The 15,608-nt window shown below is 36.5% G+C and overlaps 1 protein-coding gene across 7 annotated transcripts in view; it reads right to left on the minus strand.

The window, feature by feature from the left end:
* Positions 1-9,860: 9,860 nt before the first annotated feature.
* The window catches only part of LOC124722596, a 356,119-nt gene continuing 350,371 nt past the window's right edge, over positions 9,861-15,608 (minus strand). For all 7 annotated transcript variants that reach the window (XM_047247733.1, XM_047247734.1, XM_047247735.1 and 4 more), the window contains one exon: positions 9,861-10,621. In XM_047247733.1, the coding sequence (XP_047103689.1) occupies positions 10,497-10,621 (125 nt within the window). In that variant the 3' untranslated portion in view covers positions 9,861-10,496. The remainder of the gene's footprint in view (positions 10,622-15,608) is intronic.

Genomic DNA, 15,608 nt, shown 5'->3' on the forward strand with positions numbered 1-15,608 from the left:
CTAACAACCACTTCACAATACATTCCCTCTCTTATGAAGTTTATTGTGAAAAATTGGCCATTATCTGAAAATGATAATAGAATTTTTAAGTATGACTAAGAACAAAACTAGCTTACACTACCCAGAACCTAATATGTAACTATGCAAATATCTGACCGCCTCCCTTGTTAAGAACAAGTACTGATATATATGAAAGTTTTAAGAACAACCTGAAGTCATTTCTATTTGACAACTCCTCCTACTCCATAGATAAATTTCTGAGTAGACAGTATGTAAGTGGTTGGCCTACACTTGACAAATTTTGTTGCAGATTAGAGTTAAACTAAAACCTAGTTACATAAATGACCAGTTATCATGGGGAAAGTGCATTTCATTTGTGAACCTAATGACATGTTGCACATCATGCTGAGATGTCTGGAATATGGGGCATAGAACATGAAAGAAAAGTGGCTACTCCAGTAGCAGTGTGCTTCTGACATGCACATGGGTTTCTTATATGTTAGACAAACTCTTCCAAGAGCCCAATGCTCAATTATGTGCTTTATCCAAAGAGAGGAGTATATCCATCACATTGATAACAGAGACCATTCGTCCTTGCATGTCAGGAACAGGAAATGTTAAAATGTCTCAAAATTAGTCTCACTTTTGAACTGTAGTAAAACCAGGAGTTCACAGTAGCGAATTTTTAATTTCTCATTGAGATATAAATCACAAGGATAGGTTATGCCCTAATGGTGAAGGTGTATTCATTTCCATCAAGAACACAATCATGTCTAGTGAGGCGATTACCAATCACAAATAACTACATCTTACAAATTAAAGTCCCCTGCCATGTTTTTCTGTCTGTATGTGAAGGCTAATCTCAGGAACTACTGTAGAGATTTGATACATTTTTCACTAATAAGGGACACTGATTTATGAGGAAGGTTTGGGTATATGATTTATAAATATTTCACGCAAACTGGCTGAACTATGACAACGTTCGTTAATTAACTCTTGTCTCCTGAGATGTTTCTTGTCATGTGCTGTTTAAATGATGTAAGTTACACTACAATTTAGAGTTAATATACAGCTAACTCATATTGTTCTCTGAATTTTAATCGTAACTCAATGCAGTGGCCAGTGGACAACATTACTGCTATGGTAGAAAAGTCACCTGGCCATTAGGGATCAGAATTGAAGAAAGTATGAGTCAAATGTTAAGGGTTGCACACCTTACAAATCAGGTGCCACTGTTACATTAGTGCCAGATTGGCTTCTTCCTACCCAATGAAGTTGTACTAGTATGATAAATCTGAGAATGGTGGCACTGCAATCATTTTCTACTAATTGAATCATTCTCTCTTTCTAATGAGTGAAGGGATGCAAGACAAGTTACAACTTAGTATGAAAGCGGGGTGCACAATCTTGCTGTTGTAATGTAGCACTGATGGGGCGAAATAAATGATTGTCGGTATCAGATGGCCTGTAACAAAGCTGTGTTTTGTCAGGCTGTGGAGAGTGCATGACGATAATCAAGTGATTGAATGTACACAATTGCAGATGTGTTCCATTACAGGAAGAGTGACATCCACAGAAAGTTTGATGTTGCAGTCTTCCCTTCACATGAAAAACATACAAAGTTCATCCAATGCAAATGTTATGGTTATATTCTTGTTTACTCTACCTCCACCATGAGAAACAAATCTGCTCTGTGGAACAAATACAGTTACTTACATGTTGCAAATAGCATTTGAATAGTTCTTTTACCAAAATTATGCGGAACGAGTCATTTACACGCTATGTATACATGATTAGTGTCAACATTAATGAACACATTATTATAGTCCTATTCGTGCAATTACACTTAAAAACCAGGGTTTTTCCCTCCTGGTTTCCAGTTTCAAAATAGAAATTCGCCAGTGGAATAAAAGGAGTTATCCAGGAAATATGATTTTATATTAGACTTACAACTTTCTTTGCTACCTGTCAGACATTTTATGTTATTGGACAATTGCTACATACTGAACACCTTTCAGAGCCACTGGCAGCTTTAATAATGGATAAAGGATAAAGGTCATTTCCCTCTAGTTTGGTAGGTATGAACATCACTGTTCTTCTTCAATTGTGATGGGATATTTATGAGGAATTTGATTAGCAAATATATGTATTTGACAGTGCAGTTAAAATGCCTAACTCCTTGAATATGTACCTACATGACGTCCATGGGCAAACACCACATATTATTTATTCTTATTGCTCACTTTTGTGTAGTAAATACTTTCTTTGTAAGTTATGAGTTTACCCCAGAAAATTATCCCATAGGACACTACTGAGTGTGCATATGCAAAATATGTCAGGAGGTTGATTTCATCTATTACCAAGATTAGCAATTGTACGAAGAACAAAAGTAGCTGAACTTCATGTCTGAGAAGCTGAGTAATATGCTTCTCCCACTTCAAGTTTTCATCAATATGTACACACAAAAAAAAAAAAAAAAAAAAAAAAAAAAAAAAAAAAAAAAAAAAAAAAAAAAAAAAAAAAAAAATGGAGCATTTTGCCCTATTTACTGACTACTGTTCATGTGCTACATGAATTGTTGGTATGACCGTTTGTTGTACAGAATAGAATGTAGTTTTTTTGTTGTTTTTTTTTGTTCTTTTTTTTAAAAAAAAAGAATTAGAGAGAGTCCATGTTCTGAGAACCACTTTATAATTCTTTGGAAAATATCATTTACTGTTTCTTGTGTTGCTTAGCCTCTAGTGCAATTTATTGTTGTTGTTGTTGTGGTCTTCAGTCCTGAGACTGGTTTGATGCAGCTCTCCATGCTACTCTATCCTGTGCAAGCTTTTTCATCTCCCAGTACCTACTGCAACCTACATCCTTCTGAATCTGCTTAGTGTATTCATCTCTTGGTCTCCCTCTACGATTTTTACCCTCCACGCTGCCCTCAAATACTAAATTGGTGATCCCTTGATGCCTCAGAACATGTCCTACCAACTGATCCCTTCTTCTGGTCAAGTTGTGCCACAAACTTCTCTTCTCCCCAATCCTATTCAATACTTCCTCATTAGTTATGTGATCTACCCATCTAATCTTCAGCATTCTTCTGTAGCACCACTTTATCGTCCATGTTTCACTTCCATACATGGCTACACTCCATACGAATACTTTCAGAAATGACTTCCTGACACTTAAATCAATACTGGATGTTAACAAATTTCTCTTCTTCAGAAACGCCTTCCTTGCCATTGCCAGCCTACATTTTATATCCTCTCTACTTCGACCATCATCAGTTATTTTGCTCCCCAAATAGCAAAACTCCTTTACTACTTTAAGTGCCTCATTTCCTAATCTAATTCCCTCAGCATCACCCGACTTAATTAGACTACATTCCATTATCCTTGTTTTGCTTTTGTTGATGTTCATCTTATATCCTCCTTTCAAGACACTGTCCATTCCATTCAACTGCTCTTCCAAGTCCTTTGCTGTCTCTGACAGAATTACAATGTCATCGGCGAACCTCAAAGTTTTTATTTCTTCTCCCTGAATTTTAATACCTACTCCGAATTTTTCTTTTGTTTCCTTTACTGCTTGCTCAATATACAGATTGAACAACATCGGGGAGAGGCTACAACCCTGTCTTACTCCCTTCCCAACCACTGCTTCCCTTTCATGTCCCTCGACTCTTATAACTGCCATCTGGTTTCTGTAAAAATTGTAAATAGTCTTTCGCTCCCTGTATTTTACCCCTGCCACCTTTAGAATTTGAAAGAGAGTATTCCAGTCAACATTGTCAAAAGCTTTTCTCTAAGTCTACAAATGCTAGAAACGTAGGTTTGCCTTTCCTTAATCTTTCTTCTAAGATAAGTCATAAGGTCAGTATTGCCTCACGTGTTCCAGTGTTTCTACGGAATCCAAACTGATCTTCCCCGAGGTTGGCTTCTACTAGTTTTTCCATTCGTCTGTAAAGAATTCGTGTTAGTATTTTGCAGCTGTGACTTATTAAACTGATAGTTCGGTAATTTTCACATCTGTCAACACCTGCTTTCTTTGGGATTGGAATTATTATATTCTTCTTGAAGTCTGAGGGTATTTCGCCTGTTTCATACATCTTGCTCGCCAGATGGTAGAGTTTTGTCAGGACTGGCTCTCCCAAGGCCGTCAGTAGTTCCAATGGAATGTTGTCTACTCCGGGGGCCTTGTTTCGACTCAGGTCTTTCAGTGCTCTGTCAAACTCTTCACGCAGTATCATATCTCCCATTTCATCTTCATCTACATCCTCTTCCATTTCCATTGTCCTCAAGTACATCGCCCTTGTATAGACCCTCTATATACTCCTTCCACCTTTCTGCTTTCCCTTCTTTGCTTAGAACTGGGCTTCCATCTGAGCTCTTGATATTCATACAAGTCGTTCTCTTATCTCCAAAGGTCTCTTTAATTTTCCTGTAGGCAGTATCTACCTTACCCCTAGTGAGATAGGCCTCTACATCCTTACATTTGTCCTCTAGCCATCCCTGCTTAGCCATTTTGCACTTCCTGTCGATCTCATTTTTTAGACGTTTGTATTCCTTTTTGCCTGCTTCATTTACTGCATTTTTATATTTTCTCCTTTCATCAATTAAATTCAATATTTCTTCTGTTACCCAAGGATTTCTACTAGCCCTCGTCTTTTTACCTACTTGATCCTCTGCTGCCTTCGCTACTTCATCCCTCAAAGCTACCCATTCTTCTTCTACTGTATTTCTTTCCACCATTCCTGTCAATTGTTCCCTTATGCTCTCCCTGAAACTCTGTACAACCTCTGGTTCTTTCAGTTTATCCAGGTCCCATCTCCTTAAATTCCCACCTTTTTGCAGTTTCTTCAGTTTTAATCTACAGGTCATAACCAATAGATTGTGGTCAGAGTCCACGTCTGCCCCTGGAAATGTCTTACAATTTAAAACCTGGTTCCTAAATCTCTGTCTTACCATTATATAATCTATCTGATACCTTTCAGTATCTCCAGGGTTCTTCCATGTATACAACCTTCTTTCATGACTCTTAAACCAAGTGTTAGTTATGATTATGTTGTGCTCTGTGCAAAATTCTACCAGGCGGCTTCCTCTTTCATTTCTTAGCCCCAATCCATATTCACCTACTATGTTTCCTTCTCTCCCTTTTCCTACACTCGAATTCCAGTCACCCATAACTATTAAATTTTCGTCTCCCTTCACAATCTGAATAATTCCTTTTATTTCATCATACATTTCTTCAATTTCTTCATCATCTGCAGAGCCAGTTGGCATATAAACTTGTACTACTGTAGTAGGTGTGGGCTTCGTATCTATCTTGGCCACAATAATGCGTTCACTATGCTGTTTGTAGTAGCTTACCCGCATTCCTATTCATTATTAAACCTACTCCTGCATTACCCCTATTTGACTTTGTATTTATAACCCTGTAGTCACCTGACCAGAAGTCTTGTTCCTCCTGCCACCGAACTTCACCAATTCCCACTATATCCAACTTCAACCTATCCATTTCCCTTTTTAAATTTTCTAACCTACCTGCCCGATTAAGGGATCTGACATTCCACGCTCTGATCCGTAGAACGCCAGTTTTCTTTCTCCTGATAACGACATCCTCTTGAGTAGTCCCCGCCCGGAGATCCGAATGGGGGACTATTTTACCTCCGGAATATTTTACCCAAGAGGATGCCATCATCATTTAATCGTACAGTAAAGCTGCATGCCCTCGGGAAAAATAGTGATACAGTCAGAAATAAAGCACGGCAATTGACTAGATTTTTAAATCTAAGATGACTCTAATTTCTGTGCAGAATGTTATGTACTAAAGAGGCGTGTGCAAAGTTTTCAAACTGAGAAAAATTTTCGCTAAACTCTCGTTCAGAACATCATCTACCGTACGCAGTCTATTATCTGGTTCTTGTTGATGCTCTCTTTTTTTTTAAAAAAAAAAAAAAAAAAAAAAAAAAAAGCGGCTGTAGCACGCACAAAAGTAAGCCATGCCGCGAGCAGCGACAGGCCGTAAACACTCATTATCAGAATGCGGCAAACAATGCATGACACAGTACAATGATGCGTTTTCAGCTTAGAGTGACGTAAACACCTATAACAGAGAGAACGGTAGTTATCAGATCAAAGAAAAATAAGCAATCAATTCAATCCAGATGAAGCACGTGAAAAAGGAAGGGTACCGGTACCCGTATAAATATGGATGGAGCGCCTGACGCATAGCAATGGCTAACTGGTAAAGCGTAACTGCTAAACATACGACTCGAACCACACTACTATAGCTGTATCGTCGTTCATTCGACCTAAATTGTATCTCATATTACAATGGACCAACTTTGTTTCTCCCCTTGAATTTCGAGTCTCAAATTTCAGGTGCTGCTTAGATTTGGGAAATTTTTTTTCCCTTGATTTTGAGTCTCATTTTTCAGGTGCGGCTTAGATTTGAGTGCGATTTAGATTCGAGTAAATACGGTAACAACACATTCGTCATTTGGTTGCACTGAAAAGAAAAACTTGATTTCTTGGAACAACTCAACAACATTAGCAGCAACATCCAGTTCAGAGAATGTAGAAAAACACAACACACTGCTATTTTTTGACATCCTAGTCCACCACAAACGAAACTGATGTCTTGGCCACAGCATCTACAGAAAACCTGTGCACACTGAGCTGTACTTGGATGCCATCAGCCATCACCACCCAGCATAGAAGCACACTGTGTTACAAACATTGGAATATCCTTTAATTACAATATCATAGCCAATAAATTGTCCCATGAGATGAGACATCTATCTGAAGTCTTCAGGAACAATGATCATCAAACAAAGGAAGTGATGTCACACAAGAACTGCAATAAGACCACCAACAAGAAGTAGGAAAAGAAACTTGCTTTTCTGCCAATCAGTAGCTCCGTGTCTGGCAAGATAAGCCACCTGCTGAAAAGTCACAAAATCAGACCAATTTTTGGGCATTCATAAAAAAATACGGACAGTACTGAGACCAGTTAAAGGTGTGGCAGGTCTCAGAACACGCGGTATCTAAAAGATACTTAGAGAATGCACCCAATATTTTGTCAGACAAACAGTGTGCATTGTAGAACAATGCAAAAAAGAGAATTAGATTTTGTTGCCTACACTACCCTGAAAAAACTGCATTAGCTGAGCATGCTCTAGAAAATTGTGACCAGATCAGATTTGATAAAACCTCTATCCTGATTCACACTAATGGCTTCTGGGACTCTTTAGTTCAAGAACCCACTGAAATAAAAACCACTGACAACACCCTTAAAGGATGGTTAGCAGAGTCACAAATTGAAATTCAAGGTTTTTTTCCATGTTTTCAAGGTTCAGTTTTACTTTTTATCAATCTCTTATTTCTGTTTTAGTATATAAATAATACTGCCTTATAGTCTACTTCTTATCAAAATATGTTTGTAAACATTCAAATTTTCTAAAGGTGTTTGTCTGTCAGTATTATAAAGGGTGATTCTTATTAACATTTAAAAAACCCCGAAATGATGTAGATGGCTCTGAGACAAGTAATTTAATATGAGACACATGGGGTTGCAAATGTCAGAATATACCACAAAATTGGATGACAAACGCTGAACACATGACATCACCAGATGACGATGATGTACGTTGCCGCACGTGAAGGTGTTGGGCTTGTCAAGTCTACTCTCGCAGGTAAAGGTAAGTGCTTCACATCGCTCTGCTAGTCTACTCATAAATGTAACCCGAATCATTGTAGTCTTGTATAGCTACTACCAGCACTATCATATCAATTGGATAATTCAAGAATGAAAACAGAATAGCCTAGTGGAGCGATATGTAGCACTGCCACTTTTCGGTGAAGGTAGGACTGACAAGCCCAACTGCTGCACGTGCTGCGAGGTACGTCATCTGGTGACTTAACATGGTCAACATCTGTCATCCACTTTTCAGGTATTTCCCGACATTTGTGGCCCTCACGTCTTATATTCAATTATTTGTCTCAGCATTATCTACATTACTTCAAGGGTTTTTAACTGCTAATAAGAATCACCCTGTATATCAAAACTGAAAATAATAAAGGAAAAAGCAATGCACTATACTCGTTCACCAAGTGTCTAGATTTAACACACAGCATTTCTTGTTATACAGTACATAAAACAATTTCATGTAAAGTACTTAATTTCAATATTGTTTTATTTCATTAAGCTGACATTCCCAACACACTCTCGGCCACATCTTCTCAACTTTCAAAGTTGTGTTGCGACAAAATGAGAAATGAGAACACGGAAGAAAAATTTTTTGTGCCTGTTTTATTAAGAAAAGAAAATATTGACTTTAATTTTTATTATGAAACAGTAATAATAGAGCAGAATGTTTTAAATTCCAGGACTCCATTTGAATTTCCTGACTTTTTTCTCAGGTTATGTAAGATGCCCGGCTGATTCAGAATTTTCAAGGATCACTAGCTACTTAATAAAGACAGCAGCCTGTAGCTCAGCACGGCTTGCACCCAGAGAGCATGAGGTTGAAACGGGCACATCGAATGCCGAGTTAACATGTGGCAAGGTTGTGAGCACCAGTGATATCACAGCCAGCAGCTACAGTATATAAGGGCATACCAGCAGTCAATCTAAAGTCATTCAACTTGACAATGGAAAAGAAGTGCTTGATCAAAAGTTAGTGATGTTTTAACTTCAATGGCTGAAAGCACAAGAACATTTTATTCAGTGTTACTGCCACGAGACTAAGCATTCTCGCACTATTAAGTTTTGTCTGTTGGTTTCGCTACAGTTTCTTTTGTATGGACATTGTAGTAGTCCATTTTTCCTTTTACAGTATTCTCCAAATGGTACCATCAAACCAAGCTGGGTCTTTGCCATATTTTACTACTTTCCTTGATATGTATTTATGCAAACCATGGTATATTAATGCACAATTGTTCCCCATATTCCAGATCTGAAGTAAATGTTCTCAATTTACCCTTTAAGTAAGCTAATAGCCAGTCACAAATACTTTCCTAACTTTATTTATGACCTTTTTGCTTTTGGTTATCATTGTTTCTCATAACACCATGGTCACTTATCCCTCTCTCACTGATGACACAAAAAGATTGGTTCTGTTTGCAGCCACGAGGTCTAAAATGTTTCTTTTAGCTGTGGGTTGTTTGTCTAGTTGTTCAGGGTAGTTGTCAGACAATGAAGTCAACATTATTTTGCAACATTGTTTGTCCTTATTGTCAGTAACATTAATGTACATTTTCCCAGTTGATATTGGGTAGGTTAATCACCACCCGATACCACCATTGTGTACTTGGGAGTATTTCCATGATATCAAGTTTAGGCTACTTTGGATAATGATATGATCAACGAGTGTGGATCTGTTGCTAGAAACATCTGATTTATAAAAGAAGTCAATCAAACCTGATTATTCCTGTCCATATTAGTATGCAGTCCAATTTATTTTAGACTCACTGGATCTAATGTTTCTGCTTGTTACAACAAACGCTCCTTCTCCACGAGATTATAATCTGTCTTTCCGATTTGTGAACACAGATTTAAATATATTTGTATAATTGCATAGCATAAAGTTCTTTAAATATTTGGAAGGCGTACAAATTACTGCTGCTAACAAAAAATTTAATTTCAAACGAGATGAATATCAAACTAATGATGGGAGTGGTCATTCCGTGCCCACATTTAGTGTCCCATTTCACACAGCTGGGAGACACACAGATCATATCAATGCAGTTGACTAGCAACCTTTGAAAGAGCAAAGGCTTGCCATTTGTCTTTCTTACAATCAGTCTTTACACTAAAGTGGAGTTTCCAAAAACAATGTTAGAATACAGGTAATATTTAAATACACATACACACATTTAACCTAAACCTATTTATTTAAACAACACAATTAGAAATTAATTACAACAAAAATATAGAAAATAACCAAATATAAAATACACAGCATGAAATGATATTTGTTCAGTTCGTGCCATAGTCTGAATGGCGTTTATAACATATCAATCACTAAGGGCTTTAATTTGTACTCTCATAAAGTGATACGTATAATAATACTAATAATAACATTGTAGAATGATACGTATAATAATAATAATAATAATAATAATAAGTAATTAACTATAAGTACTAGCCAAAGACATATTTTTAAAAAAATTACTGTTTTAACAGTCTTCTTAGATCAATAAAAACTAAACTTGCCACAATAAATGTTGATGCTCCTATAATCTTTCAGATTACTTACAAGAACATAAAAAGTGCTACATAAAGATCATTTGTAATTTTAGACCATCTTAAAATCTTTGAAAACTCTTTTTTAAGAAAATGTATGTGCTCAATTGCTAAACAAAGACAGTTCAAATAGTGCACAGTAGTTATCACAAAAAAAAAAACATTTTATAAATGATTCCATATTTGAACATGGCAGTTAGCCCCATATTCACAATCATTTAGCATGATCTTGTTTCACGAGAGTTACTGAGAATTACAGCTTATTACTGTTTGGTGTTAACTTCACCTGCTTGATAGGCTGCTGAACGTTTATATTCCCTGAAGGCTCTTGAAAGCACAGTAACTGTAAATGCTGATGGTATTATGAAAATACCAAGGTAAGTGGTACCTGCAAGAAATAACAGCTATAAAATGAAATGTCATGGTGATTAAACTTGGCAACAAGCTTAACATTTGAAGTTACAGCTAAACACATTATAAAGGAAGCACATTAATGCCAAGAACATTAACATGCAAACAAATGTATCTCACTTGATATAAAATGTTAACATACATAGTAAACAATAGATGCATTATGCAGAATGATCAGTTTATGGTTCATTGCTTACAAATGAAAGTGAGATACTGCGCCTGTACTTCTTTTTCATGATTAAAAAAAGTGTTTACATCATTCATGATGCCTATTAAGCAGTTAAGTGGTGATGAGAATGGCAAAAATACAGTTGACTGATACTGTATACTCAACATGGAAAAAGTATTTCCAGCTTTGAAAGATTATAGAGAACACAGAAACAAACATACTTTCTACTAGAAAATAGGGTTATGGGACAGCTCCTTTTATAAGGCTATACCTTATAGGTATTAGAAGTCCTAAAAGACTTATCTAGTTTTATCAGAATACTAGAAGACATTAAGAGTTCAAACATTATGACCTAACTGCAACAAAATGACTTACTCTGTGGAAACTAGCGCCAGTTATAAAAAGACTGATCACATGCAAACCAACCTATTTTCTTCAAATATGATATTATCAGTACTATAGATAGAAGAAACAAGGCAATGAGGAAACTATTAGTCCTAGAAAGAAAATGAGGAACACCATTCCCATATAAAGTTTTATGTATTTCAATTTTGCACTGGAAAGCATTTTTACTGGAATCTGCAGTTTTTAAGTTATTCTAAAAAAAATTACTTTTAACTGCCCCCCCCCCCTCCACCGGTGGGGATTTTCAATATGTTGTTCATGACACATCCTCCAAACACTGTACAAAAATTTGCAACTACACAATTTTTTTCTCCTAATTTTTTGTTGCTGACTGATAACAATATCAAAAAAATTTGGAATATTATTACAAGGGAGACAGGACAACCAAGAGTACAGGATGACGGCATTACCATCAAAGTGAATGGAAACTTGATAAACAACAAGCCGGAAGTCAAAAACATTTTGAATAATAATTTTTTAAATGTTGTAGAGAAAATAGGATCTAAATGTTCATTACAAGAAGCAAGGCAGTTAATGGAAGAGGCCTTACCCACACCATTTGATACAATTGAAATTCCACCCACCTCTCCTTCTGAAATTAGGAAGATAATAAACACTCTTACGAATAAAAGCTCACATAGAATTGATGGCATTTCCAGCAGGATAATAAAAGCTTGTTCCTAAGAGATAAGTGGGATTCTTAGCCACATATGTAATAGCTCTCTGAAGAAGGGTATTTTCTCAAATGGACTGAAGTATGCCATTGTTATACCACTGCATAAAGAAGGGGATACATCTGATGTCAACAACTACCGCCCAATCTCTCTTCTGACTGCCTTATCCAAAATTCTTGAAAAAGTAATGTATTGTAGAGTAGCTTCACACCTTTGTAAAAATAAAGTTTTAACAAAATGTCAGTTAGGGTTTTTCAACGGAAAATGCTATATACACTTTCACTAATGAAATATTAAATGCTCTGAGTAACCGGAAGTCACCCGTTGGGATTTTTTGTGATCTATCAAAGGCTTTTGATTGTGTAAATCATGGAATACTTCTAGATAAGCTCAAGTACTGTGGTATGAATCGAACAGTGCTCAAATAGTTTAAATCATACCTAACTGGAAGAGTGCAGAAAGTTGAAATAAACAGTTCACATAATATGTAAAAAACTGGTGATTTCTCAAACTGGGGAACAATCAAGAATGGGGTGCCACAAGGTTCGGTCTTGGGTCCTCTACTGTTCTTAATATATATTAATGGCTTGCCATTCTATATTCACGAAGATGCAAAGCTGGTACTTTTTGCCGATGATACAAGTATAGTTATCACACCCGACAGACAAGAATTAACTGGTGAAATTGTAAATGATGTTTTTCAGAAAATCATTAAGTGGTTCTCTGCAAATGGGCTCTAATTAAACTTTGACAAAACACAGTATATTCAGTTCCACACAGGATATAGAATGACACCATTAATATATATAGACTTCGATCAGAAATCGGTAGCTAAGGTAGAATATTCAAATTTCTAGGTGTATGCATTGATGAGGGGTTGAACTGGAAAAAACACACTGAGGATCTGCTGAAACGTTTGAGTTCAACTACTTATTCTATTAGGGTCATTGCAAATTTTGGCGACATACATCTGAGTAAATTAGGTTACCACACCTATTTTCATTCTCTGCTTTCGTATGACATATTCTGGGGTAACTCATCATTGAGTAAAAGAGTGTTCATTGCACTAGAGCGTGTAATCAGAATAATTGCTGGAGCTCATCCAAGATCCTCCTGCAGACACTTATTTAAAGAGCTAGAAAGCTTGACTGTAGCCTCACAATATACATATTCACTTATGAAATTTGTTATTAACAATCCGAAGGAATTCAAAAGTAATAGCAGTGTAATGGCTACAACACTAGGAGAAAGGATGATTTTCACTGCTCAAGGTTAAATCTAACTTTGGCGCAGAAGGGGGTAAATTATGCTGCCACAAAAGTCTTTGGTCACTTACCTAATAGCATCAAAAGTCTGACAGATAGCCATATAGCATTTAAAAGGAAATTAAAAGAATTTCTTAATGGCAACTCCTTCTACTCATTAGATGAATTGTTGGATATAGTAAGTGGGTAATTTCCTAACCCCCAACAAAAAAAAAAAAAAAAATTATTGAGTGTCATGTAATATTTTGTCTAATGTAATATCTTGTATAGACACCTTTTATTAACCTGACACGTTCCACATCATTACGAAATGTCGTATTCATGATCTATGGCACAAGTACTAATCTAATCTAATCCAAACAATTGGAGTTGATATGGATAACAGACACTTGAGAATGGCTACACAGCCAAAACTATGTAGTACTGAAACATATAAAATAAAAGGGTAGTTTAATCCTAACAATGGTGGCCAGCACAGCAAATTGACATCATTCAAGTATAATAATAGTTGCTGTCTCAAGCTTTTCATCTATCATGCTGTTATTTATGAAGAAATTTGATCTGGTAAAAAATACCATAATATCTGATTAGATCTCGACAAGATATGTCAAGCACAAAGACTGGCAACTTGCTCATAATATTTAAATACAAAGTGGTGCACTTCGTGGAACATAAACATGTGATATCCTTTTAACTATAAGATTAATGAGTCACACCTTGTCAGTCATACCATAAATGTGTGTGCCTTGAAGACTATGTGAGCAAGTGCCAGACAGTAAATCCAAAGGTCGAGCTTTCAAATTTCAGTAAAGTCAAAGAATTTTTCCTGTCACTTATCACTTCTTTCATATCTAGCAATAATTTGTTAAAGTGAAAAATACCAAATGGCACCACAGTTCGGGGTCCACCTGTATCTAGTCATCTCAAAGGTCAGAGGAGGCCAAGAGCATACTATCTACAATATGACCGTGCCTAATAAACACTGAATTGTTTGAAAGAACCTTCGTGATGAGGACTGCTTTAACTCCCCATGCCTTTTTTCCCCTTTCCTCAACAATATGTAGAGATGTGTGACAGAACAACCACTTTGGCTCAGTTGTAGTTGAAGCAAATCACAGGCGATAGTTAACTGATAAAACACTGGGAAAAAACAGTTTGCCTACAAAAGAGGGGACTTAAAATACACTTTTATGCCCTATACTTGAATATTACTCAAGTGTATGGAACCCATATCAGGTTGGACTTACAGGGAACATCAAGGGATGGTGCAAATGGTTACAGACTTTTTATGTGTAACAGAAAAAAACCTCAAAACACACAAAATCTTATCACTCTCAATACATGGATAGAACACAAGAAACTTCAGTATATAGTATGGTAAAAAGTACCCTCTGTCACACACTTCACAATGATACACATACGAAGTGTGTGAGAAGAGCAGTGAGACTGATTTTTTATCTGCCAATGTTTTCATTTTTTTTTTTTTTTTCAAACAACAACACTGTCCCCTTCAAAGTAGTTCCCTTTGGCAGCTATACATCAGCAGAGTTGTCATTCCCAGTCCTGCTAGCAGTTCCAAAAGGCTTCAATTGGTAGGGCCTTTTTTTTTTTTAACAGTTTGATCACATTCGTTTGAATATTCTTGCAAATCACAAAATGACATCCTTTTAAGACATTTTTCAATTTCGGGAGAAGAAAAAAGGTGATAAGGACTCAGATGAGGCAAATGAGGGGAGGGGAGGGGGGGGGGGCTGTGGAACAACAAGAATGCCTTTTATGGTAAAAAATTCCATGATGGAAGTGGTCATGTGGCTTGGGGTGTTGTCATGTTTCCTCTTCAAGGTGAGGCCATCACTGAATTAAAGCCACTTGTCACAATGACACACTGTGAGTAAATGTGTGTGCATAGGAGATAAGACAGTCGGCACAAGAGCACACTCATAGATTTTTCATTAGGCTTCTCAGAATAAAAAAAGTGCTGAGTCAACAAATCTAATGTTCTAAGGAATCATGTGGTTAATTATTAAAATGGATGAAGTGAATCTAATGTGCTTAGGAATCATGTGGTTAATTATTAAAATGGGTGAAGTGTTGGAATGTCAGACAGCAAAGACTCAGAATAATAATTTTTCTGAGAGCGCAGACATGAAATGAGTAGTTTCTGTTATTTGCCGAGGTGCGAACTATCTCCTCAGCTGAGCATATTGTCTGCTAATTGTATTTCGACAGATTTCTTGATCAGTGAATCCCAGTAGGATGAGGCTGTGAACAGTATCTTGACTTTCCCGTAATTCATGCAATGGCCAATGGAAATACAATGTTCAGGCATTGCAGCTTTGTTGGGCTGTAGAAAGCGGATATATAGCTTGTGTTTGATGCAACATTCTTGTACAGAGCATATTGTTTGTTCTATGCAACTTTTAACATACTGACAAGGAATTTCATAAATTC

This window comes from Schistocerca piceifrons, chromosome X, assembly GCF_021461385.2.
Source record: "Schistocerca piceifrons isolate TAMUIC-IGC-003096 chromosome X, iqSchPice1.1, whole genome shotgun sequence".
In the NCBI taxonomy this organism is placed as follows: domain Eukaryota; kingdom Metazoa; phylum Arthropoda; class Insecta; order Orthoptera; family Acrididae; genus Schistocerca; species Schistocerca piceifrons.